This window comes from Oncorhynchus tshawytscha, linkage group LG07 (genome assembly GCF_018296145.1).
Source record: "Oncorhynchus tshawytscha isolate Ot180627B linkage group LG07, Otsh_v2.0, whole genome shotgun sequence".
Lineage (NCBI taxonomy): Eukaryota > Metazoa > Chordata > Actinopteri > Salmoniformes > Salmonidae > Oncorhynchus > Oncorhynchus tshawytscha.
This window is the reverse complement of record NC_056435.1, coordinates 54,434,901-54,457,043: the sequence shown is the minus strand read 5'-3', so window position 1 is coordinate 54,457,043 and position 22,143 is coordinate 54,434,901. Positions and strand designations below refer to the sequence as shown.

Here is a 22,143-nt window from a genome sequence, read left to right as displayed (position 1 = left end):
CTCTATGTCAACCTGGAGACAGACAGAGCATCACTTAGAAAGTAAACTCACACACCTTACGTACTGGTAACACATAGCCTAGAGGTTAGAGCGTAGGGCCAGTAACCAAAATGGTTGCCGGTTTGATTACCTGAGCCGACAAGGTAAAGAATCTGTTGTTGTACTCTTGAGCAAGGCACTTAACCCTAATTTTCTCCAGGGGTGCCATACTACTATGGCCGTGACTGTACAAAACAACACTTTTCAGGTGTATGTGACAATAAAAACATTTTTACTGACAGGTGTATGGAGAAAAAAGTATACTTGATGAAAGGAAAAGTCCAACTTTTAGGTAGAGCATCACTGACATAACAACATACACATTCATGTTAAGTCTTCTCAGTCCAAGTTAGCTAGAGTTATTAAGTTATTGCTTAGAGTTATTGCTACAGTAACGCTGATTGCAGCCTCCAGAAATGACTCGGTGGTTACATTTTTATAGTTTGTGACATATCTATGTTTATAGCGTATTGTCAGTTCAGTGCAGCATCCAGTAATCAATTTAAAAAGTCCTCCCCGCATCCAAGTCAACCCCCCGGACCACATGCCCCCAACAAATCCTTAGGTGTGTGGCAGGTGTTCCAACTCACCTGTCTGTGTGTCTGTGTGTGTGTCCTCTATCTATCTGATGAGCAGTCCTCTGTGTGTGTGTCCTCTATCTATCTGATGAGCAGTCCTCTGTGTGTGTGTCCTCTATCTATCTGATGAGCAGTCCTCTGTGTGTGTGTCCTCTATCTATCTGATGAGCAGTCCTCTGTGTGTGTGTCCTCTATCTATCTGATGAGCAGTCCTCTGTGTCCAAGTTGGCGCTCATGTCTGGCTCTTATAGGGCAGAGAGGGGAATTTCGCCAGATACTCCACAAGGTGTTCACATGCACAGTCACACAGAAACAGGTAAGAGGAAATACAGCAGCATAGGAAGGAATAACAGCTCATCTCTACATGAGTAATTTTAATGAAAAGGAAGGAAGGAACTGATGACAGTTCTGGGATTTAATATCAATGCTTGTGTAATATATCCTTGACAGTTAACGATATACAGTGGGGCAAAAAAGTATTTAGTCAGCCACCATATGTGCAAGTTCTCCCACTTAAAAATAGGAGAGAGGCCTGTAATTTTCATCATAGGTACACTTCAACCATGACAGACAAAATCCAGAAAATCACATTGTAGGATTTTTAATGAATTTATTTGCAAATTATGGTGGAAAATAAGTATTTGGTCAATAACAAAAGTTTATCTCAATACTTTGTTACATACCCTTTTGTCACAGATTTCCTCCTCTTCATCTGAAGAGGAGAGGCAGAAAGGATCAGAGGACCAATATGCGGCGTGGTAAGTGTCCATGGTAAATCTTTAATAAAGAAAGTACTGACACTGCATACAAAACAATAAACAAATGACGACCGTGAAGCTACAACATAGACAATCACCCACAAACAAACAGTGCAACCCAGGCTACCTAAGTATGATTCTCAATCAGAGACAACTAATGACACCTGCCTCTGATTGAGAACCATACTATGACAGAAAACATAGAAATGCCCCAAAACATAGAAAAACAAACATAGACTGCCCACCCAACTCACGCCCTGACCATACTAAATAAATACAAAACAAAGGAAATAAAGGTCAGAACGTGACACCTTTGTTGGCAATGACAGAGGTCAAACGTTTTCTGTAAGTCTTCACAAGGTTTTCACACACTGTTGCTGGTATTTTGGCCCATTCCTCCATGCAGATCTCCTCTAGAGCAGTGATGTTTTGGGGCTGCTGCTGGGCAACACGGATTTTCAACTCCCTCCAAAGATTTTCTATTGGGGTTGAGATCTGGAGACTGGCTAGGCCACTCCAGGACCTTGAAATGCTTCTTACGAAGCCACTCCTTCGTTGCCCGGGCGGTGTGTTTGGGATCATTGTCATGCTGAAAGACCCAGCCACATTTCATCTTCAATGCCCTTGCTGATGGTAGGCTTTCTTACTTTGGTCCCAGCTCTCTGCAGGTCATTCACTAGGTCCCCCCGTGTGGTTTTGGGATTTTTGCTCACCGTTCTTGTGATCATTTTGACCCCACGGGGTGAGATCTTGCGTGGAGCCCCAGATCGAGGGAGATTATCAGTGGTCTTGTATGTCTTCCATTTCCTAATAATTGCTCCCACAGTTGATTTCTTCAAACCAAGCTGCTTACCTATTGCAGATTCAGTCTTCCCAGCCTGGTGCAGGTTTACAATTTTGTTTCTGGTGTCCTTTGACAGCTCTTTGGTCTTGGCCATAGTGGAGATTGGAGTGTGACTGTTTGAGGTTGTGGACAGGTGTCTTTTGTACTGATAACAAGTTCAAACAGGTGCCATTAATACAGGTATCAAGTGGAGGACAGAGGAGCCTCTTAAAGAAGAAGTTACAGGTCTGTGAGAGCCAGAAATCTTGCTTGTTTGTAGGTGACCAAATACTTATTTTCCACCATAATTTGCAAATAAATCCATTAAAAATCCTACAATTTGATTTTCTGGATTTTTGTTCTTCTCATTTTGTCTGACATAATTGAAGTGTACCTATGATGAAAATTACAGGCCTCTCTCATCTTTTTAAGTGGGAGAACTTGCACAATTGGTTGCTGACTAAATATTTTTTTGCCCCACTGTATATGGACAGCCTGTATATGGACAGCCTGTAGCCTAGCGGTTAGAGCATTGGGCCAGTAACCAAAACGTCTCTAGTTTGAATCCCTGAGCCAACAATGTGGAACAATCTCTCGATGTGACCTTGAGCAAGGCACTTAACCGTAATTGCTACAGGTTCGCTGTTGATAATGGCTGACCCTGGATGTGACTCCACTCTCCAAGGGTGTCTCATGGTGAGTTGGGATATGCAAAAAACACACTTTTACATGTGTGAACTAGGACAAATATAAGCACACACATTATTACTATATTGCAGGCCATAACCACTAACCACTGTACATTTCTGTCAAAATCATTTCCCTTTGAGAATTCCGTTCCTTGCTCTTCCACCCCAATTTCACCTCTGTTTACAGTAACTTTCCATAGAGAACACAACAATATACTACCACAGTGAGGTGCTTCCCTAACTTTCCTTCTCCTTCCAAGAAGGCCAGGGGTCTGGGTGTGAGGCTGGAACTCAGGCTGAGGCTTGGGCTGGGGCTGAGGCTGGGGCTGAGGCTGGGGCTGAGGCTGGGGCTGGGGCTGAGGCTGGGGCTAGGGCTGGGGCTGGGGCTGAGGCTGGGGCTGATGCTGGGGCTGGGGCTGAGGCTGGGGCTTGGGCTGAGGCTGGGGCTGGGGCTGGGGCTGGGACTGGGGCTGGGGCTGAGGCTGGGACTGGGACTGGGGCTGGGGCTGAGGCTGGGGCTGAGGCTGGGGCTGATGGCTGGGGCTGGGGCTGAGGCTGGGGCTTGGGCTGAGGCTGGGGCTGAGGCTGGGGCTGAGGCTGGGGCTGATGCTGGGGCTGGGGCTGAGGCTTGGGCTTGGGCTGAGGCTGGGGCTGAGGCTGGGGCTGAGGCTGGGGCTGGGGCTGAGGCTGGGGCTAGGGCTGGGGCTGGGGCTGAGGCTGGGGCTGATGCTGGGGCTGGGGCTGAGGCTGGGGCTTGGGCAGGCTGGGGCTGGGGCTGAGGCTGGGACTGGGGCTGGGGCTGAGGCTGGGACTGGGGCTGGGGCTGAGGCTGGGGCTGAGGCTGGGACTGGGACTGGGGCTGGGGCTAGAAAGCTCTGGCTCCATCTCTGCTGTATTTTCAGAACATTTCCCAGCAGCATCTCTTTCCTCCGTGAACTGAAAATGGCTTTGTTGAATGATTGTCATCTCGTCATCTTGTGCCATAAATATGTACGGAATCTCCATCCACCCCCAGCAGAGCTCTCTGTATGATGTCACACCCTTCTGCCTGAAGCTCTCGACGTGTTCTCCTACCAGACAGGTGCTTATGGGAAGCCATCAGCTGCTCAGCTATGTGGGATGAGAAGAAGCATATAGGAAGCAGGCTGCGGGTCCAGGAAATCAAAGCACACAGTGGAACCAGAATATACTGCCATAACAGAAAAAAGTACTTCCTCTCTAACCTCTCTAAGAAGTGACTCAGCACTCCTCTAGGAAATGTAGGGCAGAACATTGTGTAATACATGAGCAAAGAAAAAAGAAAGTTGCGGACTCATCTCTCTTTGCCGGTTTGGCTCATTAGCTATCATCCCCTCATAAATCCACATTCAAGGAAAACTTAGGGTGACACTTTACTTGACACCCAGTGTCATAACAGTCATACCAGCTGACATAACTTGTCATAAACTGTCATAATATGGTCATAACACTGTCATGACACATATATTCAGACCTGTTGTGACATATATTGAGTTATTTTATGTCTGGTTATGACACCTACACTACCATTCCAAAGTTTGGGGTCACTTAGAAATGTCCTTGTTTTGAAAGAAAAGCATATTTTTGTCCATTAAAATAACATCAAATTGATAATTAATACAGTGTAGACATTGTTAATGTTGTAAATGACTATTGTAGCTGGAAACGGCTGATTTTTTTATGGAATATCTACGTAGACGTACAGAGGCAGGGTAGCCTAGTGGTTAGAGCGTTGCACTAGTAACCGGAAGGTTGCAAGTTCAAATCTCTGAGCTGACAAGGTACAAATCTGTCATTCTGCCCCTGAACAGGCAGTTAACCCACTGTTCCTAGGCTGTCATTGAAAATAAGAATTTGTTCTTAACTGACTTGCCTAGTAAAATAAAGGTAAAATTTAAATAAAAAAAATAGCAACCATCACTCCTGTCTTCCAATGGCTTTTTCTTTGAAACTCTGCCTAGAGGGCCAGCATCCCGGAATCGTCTCTTCACTGTTGACTGGTGTTTTGCGGGTACTATTTAATGAAGCTGCCAGTTGAGGACTTGTGAGGCATCTGTTTCTCAAACTAGACACTTTAATGTACTTGTCCTCTTGCTCAGTTGTGCACCGGGGCCTCCCACTCTTTCTATTCTGGTTAGGGCCAGTTTGCGCTGTTCTGTGAAGGGTGTAGTACACAGCGTTGTACGAGATCTTCAGTTTCTTGGCAATTTCTCGCATGGAATAGCCTTCATTTCTCAGAACAAGAATAGACTGACAAGTTTCAGAAGAAAGTACTTTGTTTCTGGCAATTTGGAGCCTTTAATCAAACCCACAAATGTTGATGCTCCAGATCCTCAACTAGTCTAAAGAAGGCCAGTTCTATTGCTTCTTTAATCAGGACAAGAGCTTTCAGCTGTGATAACATAATGGCAAAAGGGTTTTCTAATGATCAATTAGCCTTTTAAAATGATCAACTTGGATTAGCTAACACAATGTGCCATTGGAACACAGGAGTGATGGTTGCTGATAATGGGCCTCTGTACGCCTATGTAGATATTCCATAAAAATTCTTCAGTTTCCAGCTACAATAGTAATTTCCAACATTAACAATGTTTACACTGTATTTCTGATCAATTTGATGTTATTTTTATGGACAAGAAAATGTGAAAATTCTTTCAAAAACAAGGACATTTCTAAGTGACCCCAAACTTTTGAAAGGTAGTGTACATAAGCTTGTCAAAACCCACAACACGTACCACACAAGGCAAAACATTCCATGACACCATAAACTACTTATCAACAGTATGTTTATGTTATCTAACATTTCCTGAAATAGACCATATTAAATTGTCATTGTAATTGTGCACGCATTGATGTCAGACATGCACCTACCTCAATGCTCTGTTGCTGATGACTGGGATGAATTCAGGAGCAGATTTCAGGAGCAGGACAAGACATCCTCATTTTGACTGACTACTGACATAAGGGCATGTTTTGTCACTCTTATGTAGGTGTCATAACCAGCCATAACATAATGCAGTATATGTCACAACAGGTGTAAATATATGTGTCATGACAATGTTAAGACCATATTATGACAGTTTATGACAAGTCATATCAGCTGTTGCGACATCTTATGACATGGTTATGACTGTGTCATAACGTGTTATGATGCTGGGTGTCAAGTAAAGTGTTACCAAAATGAATGTGAAACTTTATTTTTTAATTGCATAGTTCGTCTTCAATTAGTCAGCACCTCACTTTGAGGGTGTGCTGTTTTTCTTTCCTTTTTCGTTGATGCAATACATGTTCTAACCATAAGAGGTCAGCATTACTGTGTTTATGGGAGTGAGTTTCAGTTCCCTTGAATATGAGCTGTTAGGCCCCTCAGGGTATTGTAGCCCATTGCAGCTGGGTGAGATTGAAAACTTATGATTAGAACTCTCTAGGCCAGTTTTGCAGAACCCAGGTGAATTAAGACTACTCCTGGACTCTAATGCACTTTGGTTCTACTTTATTTGACAGTGTCACTGTGACATGAACATGAAGGTTTACAACACTTTCATTCATTTACTCCATTGAAAGTGCATTTTAGTCCAGGAATAGGTTTACCGTAATGTGTCCCTAAAAGAGTCTTCCTCACTAAACCACTTCCTGGCAGCAGACTCTGATCTCATAGTTCAAGACACAAATAAGGTTGGGCTGTTGGGCTGACGGTATTTAAGCCCTAAGGCCAAGCTTTACAGGATTCCTGGAGTGAACGAGACGCTTACAGTTACTGTTGTAAAACGTGTTATTTCCAGGACTCATGCTGGATTAGCTGGTATGTTTTGGCATTTTATAGAAGTATATGGAACTTGGCAAAAGATCATAGCTATGGCACAACAAGAGAGACGAAAGAAAGCATCTACGTCAACTGTCGAGTAACAAAGGATGATCAGTTTATTTTCGCTGGCGTGTCATGAGGAGAGAGGTTAGACCTAAGTCTTGAGGGACGTCATCTCATTCACTCAGTACGTGGATAGGTGTGACTTTATGTTTATCTGAATAGGTGTGGGTGGAGGTTTACATTTGGAAATGATCTGTTTCTCCTTTCCTTGTGCTGTAGTTTCACCTTTTAGATGACTCATCGCAAGGATCCAGGTAAGCAGGGATGGCCAAGACAGCTTGTGGAGAAGCGGTCATTTTCTGCAGTCATTTTGACCTGTGAAACTACACCCTTTTCAGCACAATGAACAGTGCGGTATGAATGTGAAATATTTCTACATATGAGACACATGTGCATCCTCAGCAAGGTCTCATTCTTCCTTCCTTTGTTTTTCAGATGTAGACTGAACTTCTCATGACTGCATACATGTGTCCTTCTCTTTTTGGGACCAATCATTTTAGTTTTTGTTGTAATTTTAGGAGGGAGGGGGGTAATAGTTCATATTCACCTGTGAGCTTCCACTCAAAAATAAAAAACATAGAAAAATGTTTTACATACATACAAAGTATTGATCCTTATGATAAAAAATAATAATAGGTGTAGTATGTAATGGTAAAAAAACAAAAAGAAGTGAGACTCCAGCCCCAACTCCCATCTCATTCCCACAATCCCATGTCTCCATCCGTTTTGCCTGTGCTTAGCTCTTATTTTTAGCCGGAAAAACTCCCCAGTCCTTAACAATTACAGTGCCTTCGGAAAGTATTCAGACCTCATGACTTTTTACACATTTTGTTTGGTTACAGACTTATTCTAAAATCTATTAAATACAAAAAAATTCAACCTACACACAATACCCCATAATGAAAAAGCAAAAACGTTTTTTAGACATTTTTGCTAATTTATAAACAAAAAGCAATGGAAATATTACATTTACATAAGTATTCAGACCCTTTACTCGGCACATTATTGAAGAACCTTTGGCAGAGATTACAGCCTTGAGTCTTCTTGGGTATGACGCTAAAGCTTTGCACACCTGTATTTGGGGAGTTTCTCCCATTCTTCTCTCCTGTCAGGTTGGATGGGGAGCGTCGCTGCACAGCTATTTTCAGGTCCCTCTAGAGATGTTAAATTGGGTTCAAGTCCGGGATCTGGCTTGGCCACTGTAGGACATTCAGAGACTTGTCCCGAAGCCACTCCTGCGTTGTCTTGGCTGTGTGCTTAGGGTCGTTGTCCTGTTGGAAGGTGAACCTTCACCCCAGTCTGAGGTCCTGAGCCCTCTGGAGCAGGTTTTCATCAAGGATCTCTCAGTACTTTGCTCCGTTCACCTTTCCCTCGATCCTGACTAGTCTCTCAGTCCCTGCCGCTGAAAAACATTCAGAAGCATGATGCTGCCACCACCATGCTTCACCATAAGTATGGTGCCAGGTTTCCTCCAGACGTGACACTTGGCATTCAGGCCAAAGAGTTCAATCTTGGTTTCATCTGACCAGAGAATCTTTTTTCTCGTGGTTTGAGAGTCCTTTAGGTGACTTTTGGCAAACTCCAAGCGGGCTGTCATGTGCCTTTTACTGAGGAGTGGCTTCTGTCTGGCTCCTCTACCATAAAGGCCTGATTTGTGGAGTGCTGCAGAGATTATTGTCCTTCTGGAAGGTTCTCCCATCTCCACAGAGAATATCTGGAGCTCTGTTAGAGTGACCATCGGGTTCTTGGTCACCACCCTGACCAAGGCCCTTCTTCCCGATTTTTCAGTTTGGCCGGGCAGCCAGCTGTAGGAACAGCCTTGGTGCTTCCAAAGAATGCGTTTGAATATATTTACGTTCATGCACTTCTAAAAAAGGTTCACTTTGTCCCAGAAGCATTTAACTGCAGGGCACTACCACATCATTTAGGGGACACTGAACAGCCTGGAGATGGGTCCAATTTCATTGTAAAATGTTTCCTCCTTGTTAAATAGACTGTGAACAAATTTAAAATGTATAACTTGACAGCTCGGATTACAGGATGCCAAGGTCCTTATGGAGCAGGTGTGTTTTTTGGAGCGTTGCTATAGTATATCAATACAGTTGTAACATTTGATAGGACAATTTAGGCCTTTCAAATTCCAAGACAGAGTACCTAGTGTTGTCATTGTTTCTCAGAAATGAATGTTATATTAATGATATAATTGTTATCTTTAGTGTTGATAAGCCCATGGATGAGTAGCAAAAAGCACCACCCACAGGGACATTCACCAATTGGTCGTTCCTCACCCAGAAAACCCTTCCAAAACATATTTTTCTAAAAGACAACAAACTGACTCATTCTCCTGTGTGTGTGCGTGTATGCACATACATGTGTGTGTCTGTTTATATATTCTGTACATACAGTATGGTTTGACAGACAGACAGGCGGATAAGGAGATAATAATTCACTTCACATGGCAAATTGTCTGTCTCTAACATGCAGCACAACATGCTCTCTCCCTGGCTCTCTCCCTGGCTCTCTCGCTGGCTCTCTCGCTGGCTCTCTCCCTGAATCTCTCGCTGGCTCTCTCGCTGGCTCTCTCGCTGGCTCTCTCGCTGGCTCTCTCCCTGCCTCCCTATAACAGCAGCAGTCATATTCTGGGTTTTCCAGACGATATAGCAAGAATGGGTTGCCAGGAACAAGGATGACAGTGATAATATGTTAATGTTCATGAGGAGGTAGTTTAGACTGTGCTTTCAGAGGGGGACAGTGAACACACTCAGAAGGATAGGAATGATGTGGCTAGGAAAGGATTCATGATTAGCCCAAGAGCACATTTTATTTATTTTATTTGTACAGAACTGCTTCATACAAAACAAAGGGATACAATTACTTTTATCGAAAGTACCTCAAAAACACAGATACACCAAGGACATTTTAAACTACATGGTAGTCACGTTTTTAACCTGTTTTTCATTCACCAAATGCCATATCTGTGTATTGGCCCCTGTAAACCATTACCATGCTTCTTTCCTACCCCAGATGTAGTGTTACAGTACATTCATTATGTGCAAAGACTAATCATACCCTAATTGTAACTACACTATATTTGTAGCATGTCAGTCAATGTACCTTTATTTTTCATCTGCCACTTGTTCCATTATTCTATGGTACTTATTTACCTTAATATTAGAAACACAACTTACAGACAAAACAACTCCTATCTTACTGGAACTGCAGATACATCCATGCACCAAAGACCTAGTTTTATAAATATTTATTTTAATGTTTTAAAATCTTTCAGCTGTGAAATATTCCTGAAGTTGTCAAAGCCGTACAGTTATCATTTTACTCAGGTTATCTGGCACCATTTCACCCATCTAAAATACTAATGTGTGTGGTTGTGTGTGTGCTGTGTGGTTGTGTGTGTGTGTGTGATGTTGTGATGTCCAGGCCTGACTCTAGATGACAATAGACTTGAGGTGTCTGAAACACATGATGACATCCAGAGGGACAGGAGGGCTCAGGTGGTTCCCATCCAGACGCAGGTACCTGTTGGGTATCAATCAATCAATCATACAAACTATCAATCAAACTATCAATCAATCAATCAAACGAACTATCAATCAACCAAACAAACTATCAATCAATCAAACAAACTATCAATCAATCAAACAAAATATCAATCAAACAAACAATCAAGCAAACAAACTATCAATCAATCAATCAATCAATCAAACAATCTATCAATCAATCAAACAAACTATCAATCAAACTTTCAATCAAACAATCAATCAAACAATCAAAAAAACGATCAATCAATCAATCAAACGATCAATCAATCAAACAAACGATCAATCAATCAAACAAACGTTTCAATCAATCAATCCAAAAAACTATCAATCAGTCAAACAAACTATCAATCAATCAAACAAACTATCAATCAATCAAACAAACGTTTCAATCAATCAATCCAAAAAACTATCAATCAGTCAAAGACACAAATCAATAAATCAATCCATTTATCGTACCTATTGTGTTATGAATATTTATATTACCTGAGTCTGGGCATCAGAGCCTCATCAGTCAGACTCTCAGAGGACAGACTGAATGGACAAAGCTGGGTCCCGTTAATACCTGACATATGAACACGCACGGACACACACACACACACATGCACACACACATGGGTTAATCAATGCTGTCGTGGTTATGTTACTAATGTTTGCATCTCCATTGCATGTTACTCATTCTCAATGCTGTTATAGTTGTGATGTGGTTGTGTTGTGGTCATGCTACAGACCTATTATGGCCTTATGTTAGGCTACTCACTCTCAATGCTGTTGTGGTTGAGGTGCAGTTGCTCCAGCTGGGGGTTGAACAGGGGGACGGAGGTGAGCTGGTTGTGGGCCAGGTGAAGGTCTAGCAGGGTGGAAACGTTGAACACAGCCTTAGGTACTCCCTTATCACTTAGCTGGTTGAAGTTGAGTCTCACAAATGCCAGGTTGGAGAAGCCTTGGAAGTAGTCCCTGCATTGGGAAGACAAGTGGGTTACTGTAAATAGTGGGATGATGCAGTATTTTCCAAGTGCTTAGAGGATAGAGAGTTCAGAACACTGTCATTCTTGTGTGCTTTACTGGATCTCACACCAATGTTTCGGCCAATAGATAATGTGTGTGTGCGTACGTGTGCGTACCTGCATTGTGTGTGCATGCATGTGTCATTACTTAGGGATGTCCTCGATGTTGTTCCTGTCCAGGAATAGTTGTGTGATGCCGTTGGGGATGTTAGCTGGCATCTTCTTCAGGATGTTGTGGGCCAAGTTCAGCTGAACCAGGTTCTTCATGTCTTTAAAAGTGTTCTTCCCCACATCACTGTCACTCAACTAAACACAACAGAGAATACACAGGGAGAATTAACATTGAGTGAGCGTGAGAGTGAGTGCATTGATGTGCGCATGCAAGCATGTGTTTGCGCGAGTCCGTGTGCATACATGCCTGTGTGCATGTGTTTGTATGTGTGTGTGTGTGCATGCATAAATGCGTGTGTACGTTTGTGCATTTGTATGTGTGTGTACCTTGTTGTGGTGCAGGTCGAGCAGAGCAAGGTGCTCCATCTTGCCGAAGGCTCCAGAGGGGATCTTGGAGATCTGGTTGTGGCTGAGAATGAGCTGCTCCAACCCAGCTGGCAGGTCATCAGGAACCTCCTTCAGCTGGTTCCTCTCCATGTAGAGAAACAACAGACCAGGTACCTTCTCAAACACCTGGGACACAGAGAGACAGAGAGAGAGGCAAGAAGGGCATTCTATGCCATCAAAAGGAACATAAATGTCAACATACCAATTAGGATTTGGCTAAAAATACTTGAATCAGTCATAGAGCCCATTGCCCTTTATGGTTGTGAGGTCTGGGGTCCGCTCACCAACCAAGACTTCACAAAATGGGACAAACACCAAATTGAGACTCTGCACACATAATTCTGCAAAAATATCCTCTGTGTACAACGTAGAACACCAAATAATGCATGCAGAGCAGAATTAGGCCGATACCCACTAATTATCAAAATCCAGAAAAGAGCTGTTAAATTCTACAACCACCTAAAAGGAAGCGATTCACAAACCTTCCATAACAAAGCCATCACCTACAGAGAGATGAACCTGGAGAAGAGTCCCCTAAGCAAGCTGGTCCTGGGGCTCTGTTCACAAACACAAACACACACTACAGAGCCCCAGGACAGCAGCACAATTAGACCCAACCAAATTATGAGAAAACAAAAAGATAACTACTTAACACATTGGAAAGAATTAACAAAAAAACAGAGCAAACTAGAATGCTATTTGGCCCTACACAGAGAGTACACAGCGGCAGAATACCTGACCACTGTGACTGACCCAAAATTAAGGAAAGCCTTGACTATGTACAGACTCAGTGAGCATAGCCTTGCTATTGAGAAAGGCCGCCGTAGGCAGACATGGCTCTCAAGAGAAGACAGGCTATGTGCTCACTGCCCACAAAATGAGGTGGAAACTGAGCTGCACTTCCTAACCTCCTGCCCAATGTATGACCATATTAGAGAGACATATTTCCCTCAGATTACACAGATCCACAAAGAATTTGAAAACAAATCCAATTTTGAAAAACTCCCATATCTACTGGGTGAAATTCCACAGTGTGCCATCACAGCAGCAAGATTTGTGACCTGTTGCCACGAGAAAAGGGCAACCAGTGAAGAACAAACACCATTGTAAATACAACCCATATTTATGCTTATTTATTTTATCTTGTGTCCTTTAGCCATTTGTACATTGTTAGAACACTGTATATATATATAATATGACATTTGTAATGTCTTTACTGTTTTGAAACGTCTGTATGTGTAATGTTTACTGTTAATTTTTGTTGTTTTTTCACTTTATATATTCACTTTGTATGTTGTCTACCTCACTTGCTTTGGCAATGTTAACACATGTTTCCCATGCCAATAAAGCCCTTGAATTGAATTGAATTGAATTGAATTGACAGAGAGAGAGAGAGAGAGAGTGAGAGGGAGAGAGGGAGAAAGAGAGACAGAGGCAAATAGCGAGAAAAAAGAAAGAAAGATGGAATTATGAAAATCAGTGAATGCATGACTACATAAATAAATGAAATAAATAAATAGAAAAAAGCTCCCACCTGCTTGTCTACTTTTCTTATGCGATTGTTGGCCATGTTAACCCATCGCAGCTCTGTGGCGTTGTTGAAGGGTTCCGCTGTTACCACAGAGATGTAGTTGTTCTGCAGGTAAAGGTAGTGGACTCTCGACGGGATCACAGGGACCGTACGGAGGTTCCGGTTCTCACAATAGAGGGCGTTGGGGAAGGAGGGGGGGCAGAAACACTCGCGGGGGCAGTCAAGGAACATGGAGGGGGGCCAAGGATGGGAGGGGAAGTCTGTGGGCTCCTGGGGTTCCAGTTCATCAGGGGGCAGGCTAGGCTTGAAAGAGGGCCGCTTGGTGGCCTTAGGAGGCTTAGGAGGTTTTTTAGGTCTCGGTCTCTGGGAGAACACTGCCCCCATCAGGAGACAGAGCACCAGGGCAGAGTAGAGTCCCACAGCTGCCTTCATTGTCCTGGATGGAGAGAGAAGGGGTGGAGGAAAAAGAGATAGAGAGATTGAATTGAATTGAGAGAGAGACAGACAGACAGACAGACAGACAGACAGACAGACAGACAGACAGACAGACAGACAGACAGACAGACAGACAGACAGACAGACAGACAGACAGACAGACAGACAGACAGACAGACAGACAGACAGACAGACAGACAGACAGACAGACAGACAGACAGACAGACAGACAGAGAGAGACAGACAGACAGACAGACAGACAGACAGACAGACAGACAGACAGACAGACAGACAGACAGACAGACAGACAGACAGACAGACAGACAGACAGACAGACAGACAGACAGACAGACAGACAGACAGACAGAGAGAGCGACAGACAGAGAGACAGAGAGACAGAGAGACAGAGAGACAGACAGACAGACAGACAGACAGACAGACAGACAGACAGACAGACAGACAGACAGACAGACAGACAGACAGACAGACAGACAGAGACAAGGCAAGAAGGGCCTTATATGCCATCAAAAGAAACATACAATTTGACATCCCAATTAGGATCTGGCTTTAAATACTCCACTCAGTTATAGAACCCACTTGGTGGCCTTAGGACGGAGAGAGAAGTGGTGGAGGAATTGCCTTCTATGGTGGTGAGCCCTGGGGTCCACTCACCAACCAAGAATTCACAAAATGGGAAAAACACCCAATTGAGACTCCGCATGCAGAATTCGGCAAAAATATCGTCAATGCATAACCCAAATAACGTATGCAGATCAGAATTAGGACTATACCCGTTAATTATCCAAATCCAGAAAATAACTGTTAAATTCCACAACCACCTGAAGGAAAGCGATGCCCAAACCTTCCATCACAAAGCCTTAACCTACAGAGAGATGAACCTAGAGAAGAGTCCCCTCAGCCAGCTGGTTATGTGGCTCTGTTAACAGACATAAAATTAGCCCCAACCAAAGTATGAAAAACTAACAGAGAACTACTTGACAGATTGGAAAGAATCAACCAAAAAACCTGACCAAATTAGAATGCTACCTTGCCCTAAACAGAGAGTACACAGTGGCAGAATACCTGACCACTGGGACTGACCCAAAACGAAGGAAAGCCTTGACTATGTACAGACTCAGTGAGCATTGCCTTGCTGTTGAGAGTGGCTGCCATAGGAAGACCAGGCTCTCAAGAGAAGACGAGATATGTGACCACTGTCCATAAACTTAGTTGAAAACCAAGCTGCACTTTCTACCCCCCTGTCAAATGTACGACCATATGAGACACATATTTCCCTCAAATTACACAAACCCACAAAGAATTCGAACACAAATCAATCGCAGCAGCAAAATATGTGACACCCCCCGCCCCTCACATGGTACTCTCTTGAAACTTTTTGCTTGTGTAGTAATGTTTACTGTTAATGTCTGATTGTTTCTGTCTTTGTGCTGTTTAATTCCCTTTGTTGGTTTTTGTCATTGTTGTTTTGGGAATGTAAACACGTTTCCCATGGCAACAAAGACACTTTGAAATTAATTGAATTGACAGACAGAGACAGAGTGACAGAGAGATAGAGACAGAGTGACAGAGACAGAGAGACAGAGACAGAGTGACCGAGAGACAGAGACAAAGACAAAGACAGAGCGACAGAGAGATAGAGACAGAAAGACAGACAGAGACCCAGAGACAGAGAGACAGAGACCCAGAGACAGAGAGACAAAGACAGAGCGACAGAGAGATAGAGACAGAGTGACCGAGAGACAGAGACAAAGACAAAGACAGAGCGACAGAGAGATAGAGACAGAAAGACAGACAGAGACCCAGAGACAGAGAGACAGAGACCCAGACACAGACAGAGAGACAGAGAGATATAGACAGAAAGACAGACAGAGACCCAGAGACAGAGAGACAGAGACCCAGAGACAGAGAGACAGAGACAGAGACCCAGAGACAGAGACAGAGAGAAACAGAGACCGAGAACGGGAGGGAGGAAAAAGAGATTGTGGCAAAAGGGTTATGGGAAATGTGTCATTTGGTAAAGAATATATATGCCACTTTATTTGGCATGACTTTGTTTCTAAATAGTTTATGATGCAGTTTAAATGGGAGTTATGATTGCGTTATTAAACCTTAAAAGTGATCACAGTTTAAAGTGGATTACTTGCTAGCAGCCACTACAGTAAATGTTTTCCTCTAGCCTTCTGCAGGGGTTTGGTAATCTGCTTATATAAAGGCTGAGTTGAGAGCAGTGACCTGTGCAGGCGAAGCACACAGACATGGTTCTCATTAATGACTGGGTGAAGCACTAGTTTTTCCTTTACAGCTGTTAAAAATAAGAGAGAGAGAGAGAGAGAGAGACAGAGAGAGAGAGAGAGAGAGAGAGAGAGAGAGAGAGAGAGAGAGAGAGAGACAGAGACAGAGACAGAGAGAGAGAGAGAGAGAGAGAGAGAGAGAGAGAGAGAGAGACAGAAAGAGACAGAGAGAGAGAGAGCGAGAGAGACAGAGAGAGAGAGACAGACAGTGAGAGAGACAGAGACAGAGAGAGAGAGAGAGAGAGAGAGAGAGACAGAGAGAAACAGAGAGAGAGAGAGCGAGAGAGAGAGAGAGACAGAGACAGAGAGAGAGAGAGAGAGAGAGACAGAGAGAGAGAGAGAGAGAGAGAGACAGAGAGAGACAGAGAGAGAGAGAGAGACAGAGAGAGAGAGAGAGAGAGAGAGAGAGAGAGAGAGAGAGAGAGAGAGACAGAGAGAGAGAGAGACAGAGAGAGAGAGACAGAGAGACAGAGAGAGACAGAGAGAGAGAGAGAGAGAGAGAGAGAGAGAGACAGAGAGAGAGAGAGAGAGAGAGAGAGACAGAGAGAGAGAGAGAGACAGAGAGAGAGAGAGAGAGAGAGAGAGAGAGAGAGAGAGAGAGAGAGAGAGAGAGAGAGAGAGAGAGAGAGAGAGAGAGACAGAGAGAGAGAGAGAGAGAGAGAGAGAGAGAGACAGAGAGAGAGGTGAAGGGTGTTTTAATAGGGAGCTTAAAGCGGGAACATTGCCTTTCAATCACGCAATCGAACTTCTGAGATGCAGGTAGAATACAGCTCTTGGTCCAATGTGAGTGGATCCTAACGAGGGGGTCAGAGGGGCTAGAGTTCTGAGACGCCCAGCCCAACAGGGGACCCTAAGTCTCTCTCTCCATCTCTCTCAATTCAATTCAATTCAAGGGCTTTATTGGCATGGGAAACATTTGTTAACATTGCCAAAGCAAGTGAGGTAGATAATATATAAAGTGAATATATAAAGTGAAATAAACAATAAAAATTAACAGTAAACATCACACATACAGAAGTTTCAAAACAATAAAGACATTACAAATGTCATATATATATATATATATATATATATATATATATACAGTGTTTTAACAATGTACAAATGGTAAAGGACACAAGATAAAATAAATAAGCATAGATATGGGTTGTATTTACAATGGTGTGTGTTCTTCACTGGTTGCCCTTTTCTCGTGGCAACAGGTCACAAATCTTGCTGCTGTGATGGCACACTGTGGAATTTCACCCAGTAGATATGGGAGTTTTTCAAAATTGGATTTGTTTTCGAATTCTTTGTGGATCTGTGTAATCTGAGGGAAATATGTCTCTAAAATATATATGTCTCTAAAATATGGTCATACATTAGGCAGGAGGTTAGGAAGTGCAGCTCAGTTTCCACCTCATTTTGTGGGCAGTGAGCACATAGCCTGTCTTCTCTTGAGAGCCATGTCTGCCTACGGCGGCCTTTCTCAATAGCAAGGCTATGCTCACTGAGTCTGGCTATGCTCACTGAGTCTGCTCACTGAGTCTCTCTCTGTCTTCCTCTCTTTTCCCTTGGTCTCTCTCACTCTGGCAATCTTACAACCTAGCATACAGGAGACCACATCAAACCAGTTGTTGGTCATTAGTTAGTAATTGACAGAGTCCCCAGGATACAACAAGTGACTACTCACAAAAAGACAAGGTGTTATGGATCAGCATCTTACAACAGTGTGGGATTGACTGTGTTTTTCTGTCCTTTATTTGTTGTGAGAAGCCTTCTGTTGAGTCTGATAAATAGCTGAGAGTCATTGCAAAACTATTCTCCTAGCCAGAGTCTGTCCAGGCCAGGATAAACAGTTCTGAACTTCCCTTCCTCCTAAACTAATCGTGTTCCTGGCAATGCCACTCAGCCCAGAGTGTGATTTCACTTTTCCTCTCTCAGTAGTCCAGAACTCCAACAGCTATAATCAGATGTTACGACGTCAGGACAGAGAGTTAGGGCTGTTGGTAGACACAAGAGAGAGATGACAGAGTTCTGCACATCTATACTATAGTCACAGCTATGTGTCTGTGACTTAGGGTTGTTAGTCATCCCGATATATATATATATATATATATATATATATATATATATATATATATATATATATATATATATATATATATATATATATATATATATATATATATATATATATATATATATATATATATATAGTACCAGTCAAAAGTTTGGACACATCTTCTCATTCCACGTTTTTTTATTTTTACTATTTTCTACATTGTAGAATAATAGTGAAGACATCAAAACTATGAAAATAACACATATGGAGGTCATATGGAATCATAACCAGAAAAGTGTTAAACAAATCAAAATATGTTTTATATTTCAGATTCTTCAAAGTAGCCACCCTTTGCCTTGATGACAGCTTTGAACACTCTTGGCATTCTCTCAACCAGCTTCATGAGATAGTCACCTGGAATGTATTTCAATTAAGAGTTGTGCCCTGTTAAAAGTACATTTGTGGAATTTCTTTCCTTCTTAATGCGTTTGAGCCAATCGGTTGTATTGTGACAAGGTAGGGGGTTATACAGAAGACAGCCCTATTTGGTAAAATACCAAGTCCATATTATGGAAAGAACAGCTCAAATAAGCAAAGAGAAATTACTTTAAGACATTTAAGGTCAGTCAATCCGGAAAACTTCAATAACTTTTAAAGTTTCTTCAAGTGCAGTCACAAAAATCATCAAGAACTATGATGAAACTGGTTCTCATGAGGACTGCCACAAGAAAGGAAGACCCAGAGTTACCTCTGCTGCAGAGGATAAGTTCATTTGAGTTACCAGACATTGGTATTAACTGCACCTCAGATTGCAGCCCAAATAAATGCTTCAGAGTTCAAGTAACAGACACATCTCAACATCAACTGTTCAGAGGAGATTGCATGAATCAGGAATTCATGGTTGAACTGCTGCAAAGAAACCACTACTAAAGGACAGCAATAAGAAAACGAGACTTGCTTGGGCAAAGAAACACGGACATTAGACCGGTGGAAATCTGTCCTTTGGTCTGATGAGTCCAAATTTTAGATTTTTGCTTCCAACCGCCGTGTCTTTGTGAGATGCAAAGTATGTGAATGGATGATCTCCACATGTGTGGTTCCCAAAGTGAATCACCCTGCAGCGATACACCATCCCATCTGGTTTGCGCCTAGTAGGACTATCATTTGTTTTTCAAGAGGACAATGACCCAAAAATACTTCCAGGCAGTGTAAGGGCGACTTGAAAATCATTGGACTGTCTGCACTGTTAAGCCTGGTTGAGATGGCAGGCAGATATATAGCCTGGCTGTCTAAACTCATGGATGACCCACATTCTAAAGGAAATATCGCCAAATGTCAAATAAGAAACTTTGTTTTGGCAGAATGATATAGATATTTTATAGCACGTGTTAGACAACAGATAATGTCGTATGATCAACAATGATCCGTTTTAACAATGTTTCCCATGCAGGGACATTTTTTGTCAATAATAAATTCAATTGGCAGTTTTATTGCTGTGTAAAAACACAGATGTCCAATTCAACAGAACCAGTCCAGACCACAGACCATTATGAAGGAATGAACATTCCTGAGATGATTCTGGAAATTTCAGAAAGCTTCTCCTCTCTTTTCAAAGACATTGATCAACAAAAATCTGTATATTATTGTGACCTACCAATCCTAGCAGACAGACAGTCGTCTTGACAGACACCTGGACAGTTGTCAAGCCCTATTTGATTTTAGGCTTAGAGCTGTAGAGGGTAGCGTGATATAGCCAAACACCGCAAAGCAATGTTTTCCTAAGTCTGACTGTGAAAAATAACTTCACTTTCAGTTCAGTCATTCAGTTCAGTCACCCAGTACTACCCTTCCATCAACTAGCAACAAGAAAGCAGCATGTTTAGCTGAACGAAATGGATAGGTGTGTCGCTATTTGTCTGAATGTCGCAGAGCAGCAGGGTTCTACAATCTGCTTTGTGAGAGAACTTTAGCAGAAGCAACTCGCTTTGGGAGGAGAGGACAGTACCACTCTCATTCAGCATCTCTATAGAAACACACACTGTCAGGTTCTGTTCACGTCCGCCTCTCTGCCAAGACACGGACACACAAACACACATTCCTCGTCCCACATACACCTCACACACTGTCACACACTCTCTCCTGGTCACACACACACTCTCTCCTGGTCTTGCTCTGTTTACATGCTGTTATCGAGCGTGTCACATCTAATAGCATCCCCCCTGGAGGAAAGAAACAAATATTGGCTTACCTGTCAATGGTACCTGCCCTCTTTTATCAAGTTGAGAGTTTTCTGTCTCTCTGCTCTCTGTCTCTCTTACCCTTCTCTTACCCTTACCTCTCTCTTCCTCTCCCTCCCTCTCTCCTTCTTAGTGGACAAGCCTCCTATTGGGTTGGTTCCCTGGCTATTTTTCCCTCTGAAAGTCATAGTGTTTCCCACTCTCCTCCACTCCCTCCCACACCCTCCCACTACCTCCCCCCTCCCCTCCCCTCCCCTCCCACCCTCACTCCCTCTCTCTGCCCCTCCACAGCAGAGATCAACAGTTAATCTCGGTCACACTTTACTACTTGGATAGTCCGGATATTCCATCTGTAGTTGCTCTACAGATGGTCATACTATCCACAAATGATCTGTTGATAAGCAAGGTTAGGTTTAGAATAAGAGTTAGGTAAAGGGTTAGAGCTAGGGTTACTAGATAGTTAGTTTGTTACAATCTCCAGTGCTGGAGGATGTTTTCTCACCATGCGCTGTGCGTGTGCATGTGTGTGTCTGTTAAGTCGTTTTTAATTTACAGTTGAAGTCGGAAGTTTACAGACACCTTAGCCAAACACATTTAAACTCCGTTTTTCACAATTCCTGACATTTAATCCTAGTATACATTCCAACTTTTAGGTCAGTTAGGATCACCACTTTAAGAATGTGAAATGTCAGAATAATAGTAGAGAGAATTATTTATTTCAGCTTTTATTTCTTTCATCACATTCCCAGTGGGTCAGAAGTTACATACACTCAATTAGTATTTGGTAGCATTGCCTTTCAATTGTTTAACTTGGGTCAAACGTTTCAAGTAGCCTTCCACAAGCTTCCCACAATAAGTTGGGTGAATTTTGGCCCATTCCTCCTGACAGAGTGTCACGATTTACTAGGAGTGGTGGGTGGAATCAGGTGCAGAGAGCAGGGTTCAGTAGATTGTCAATTTATTCTCCGGCGCACAAAAACGGTCACGCCAACACACAGGGCGCATACAATTGACCAGCCCAAACACAGGACCAAAATAGTCCAGAGAATAACCACACGAAAACCACCATACAACAGAGTAACAAAAACAATCCCGCACAAAACAAGGGCGGGACAACCTACTACATATAAGGACAATAATTAAACTAAAATACACACAGGTGAAACTAATAAGACAAAACCAACAGACAAACGAAAAAGGGATCGGTAGTGGCTAGTAGGACGATGACGACGACCGCCGAGCACCGCCCGAACAGGCAGGGGAGCCAACTTCGGCAGAAGTCGTGACACAGAGCTGGTGTAACTGAGTCAGGTTTGTAGGCCTCCTTGCTCGCACACACTTTTTCAGTTCTGCCCACAAATGTTCTATAGGATTGAGGTCAGGGCTTTGTGATGGCCACTTCAATACCTTGACTTTGTTGTCCACAAGCCATTTTGCCACAACTTTGGAAGTATGCTTGGGGTCATTGTCCATTTGGAAGACCCATTTGAGACCAAGCTTTAACTTCCTGACTGATGTCTTGAGATGTTGCTTCAATATATCCACGTAATTTTCCTGGCTCATGATGCCATCTATTTTGTGAAGTGCACCAGTCCTTCCTGCAGCAAAGCACCCCCACAACATGATGCTGCCACCCCCGTGCTTCACGGTTGGGATGGTGTTCTTCGGCTTGCAAACCTACCCCTTTGTCCT

General features: G+C 43.0%; 1 protein-coding gene across 2 annotated transcripts; it reads right to left on the bottom strand.

The window, feature by feature from the left end:
- Positions 1 to 9,568: 9,568 nt before the first annotated feature.
- Positions 9,569 to 20,613, bottom strand: LOC112254843 (prolargin). 2 transcript variants are annotated; one of them, XM_042324625.1, is made up of 7 exons: positions 20,463 to 20,613; positions 13,427 to 13,859; positions 11,833 to 12,018; positions 11,483 to 11,640; positions 11,088 to 11,284; positions 10,814 to 10,892; positions 9,569 to 10,307 (listed from the first exon to the last, which is right to left on the bottom strand). In XM_042324625.1, exons 2-7 carry the CDS (start codon positions 13,853 to 13,855, stop codon positions 10,217 to 10,219), a joined length of 1,140 nt encoding a protein of 379 aa, XP_042180559.1. In that variant the 5' UTR covers positions 13,856 to 13,859; positions 20,463 to 20,613; the 3' UTR covers positions 9,569 to 10,216. The 2 variants fall into 2 exon arrangements, with proteins under 2 accessions (XP_042180559.1, XP_042180560.1); XM_042324626.1 differs by having other exon boundaries at positions 20,550 to 20,599.
- Between the last annotated feature and the right edge of the window lie 1,530 nt (positions 20,614 to 22,143).

Excerpts from the sequence above, each read along its gene's own strand:
- LOC112254843 (XM_042324625.1), bottom strand. The coding sequence starts at position 13,855 with ATGAAGGCAGCTGTGGGACTCTACTCTGCCCTGGTGCTCTGTCTCCTG. Across the intron at positions 11,641-11,832 it reads TCGACCTGCACCACAACAAG|TTGAGTGACAGTGATGTGGG; the intron begins GTACACACACAT and ends TGTTGTGTTTAG. Across the intron at positions 10,308-10,813 it reads GCTCTGATGCCCAGACTCAG|GTACCTGCGTCTGGATGGGA; the intron begins GTAATATAAATA and ends GATACCCAACAG.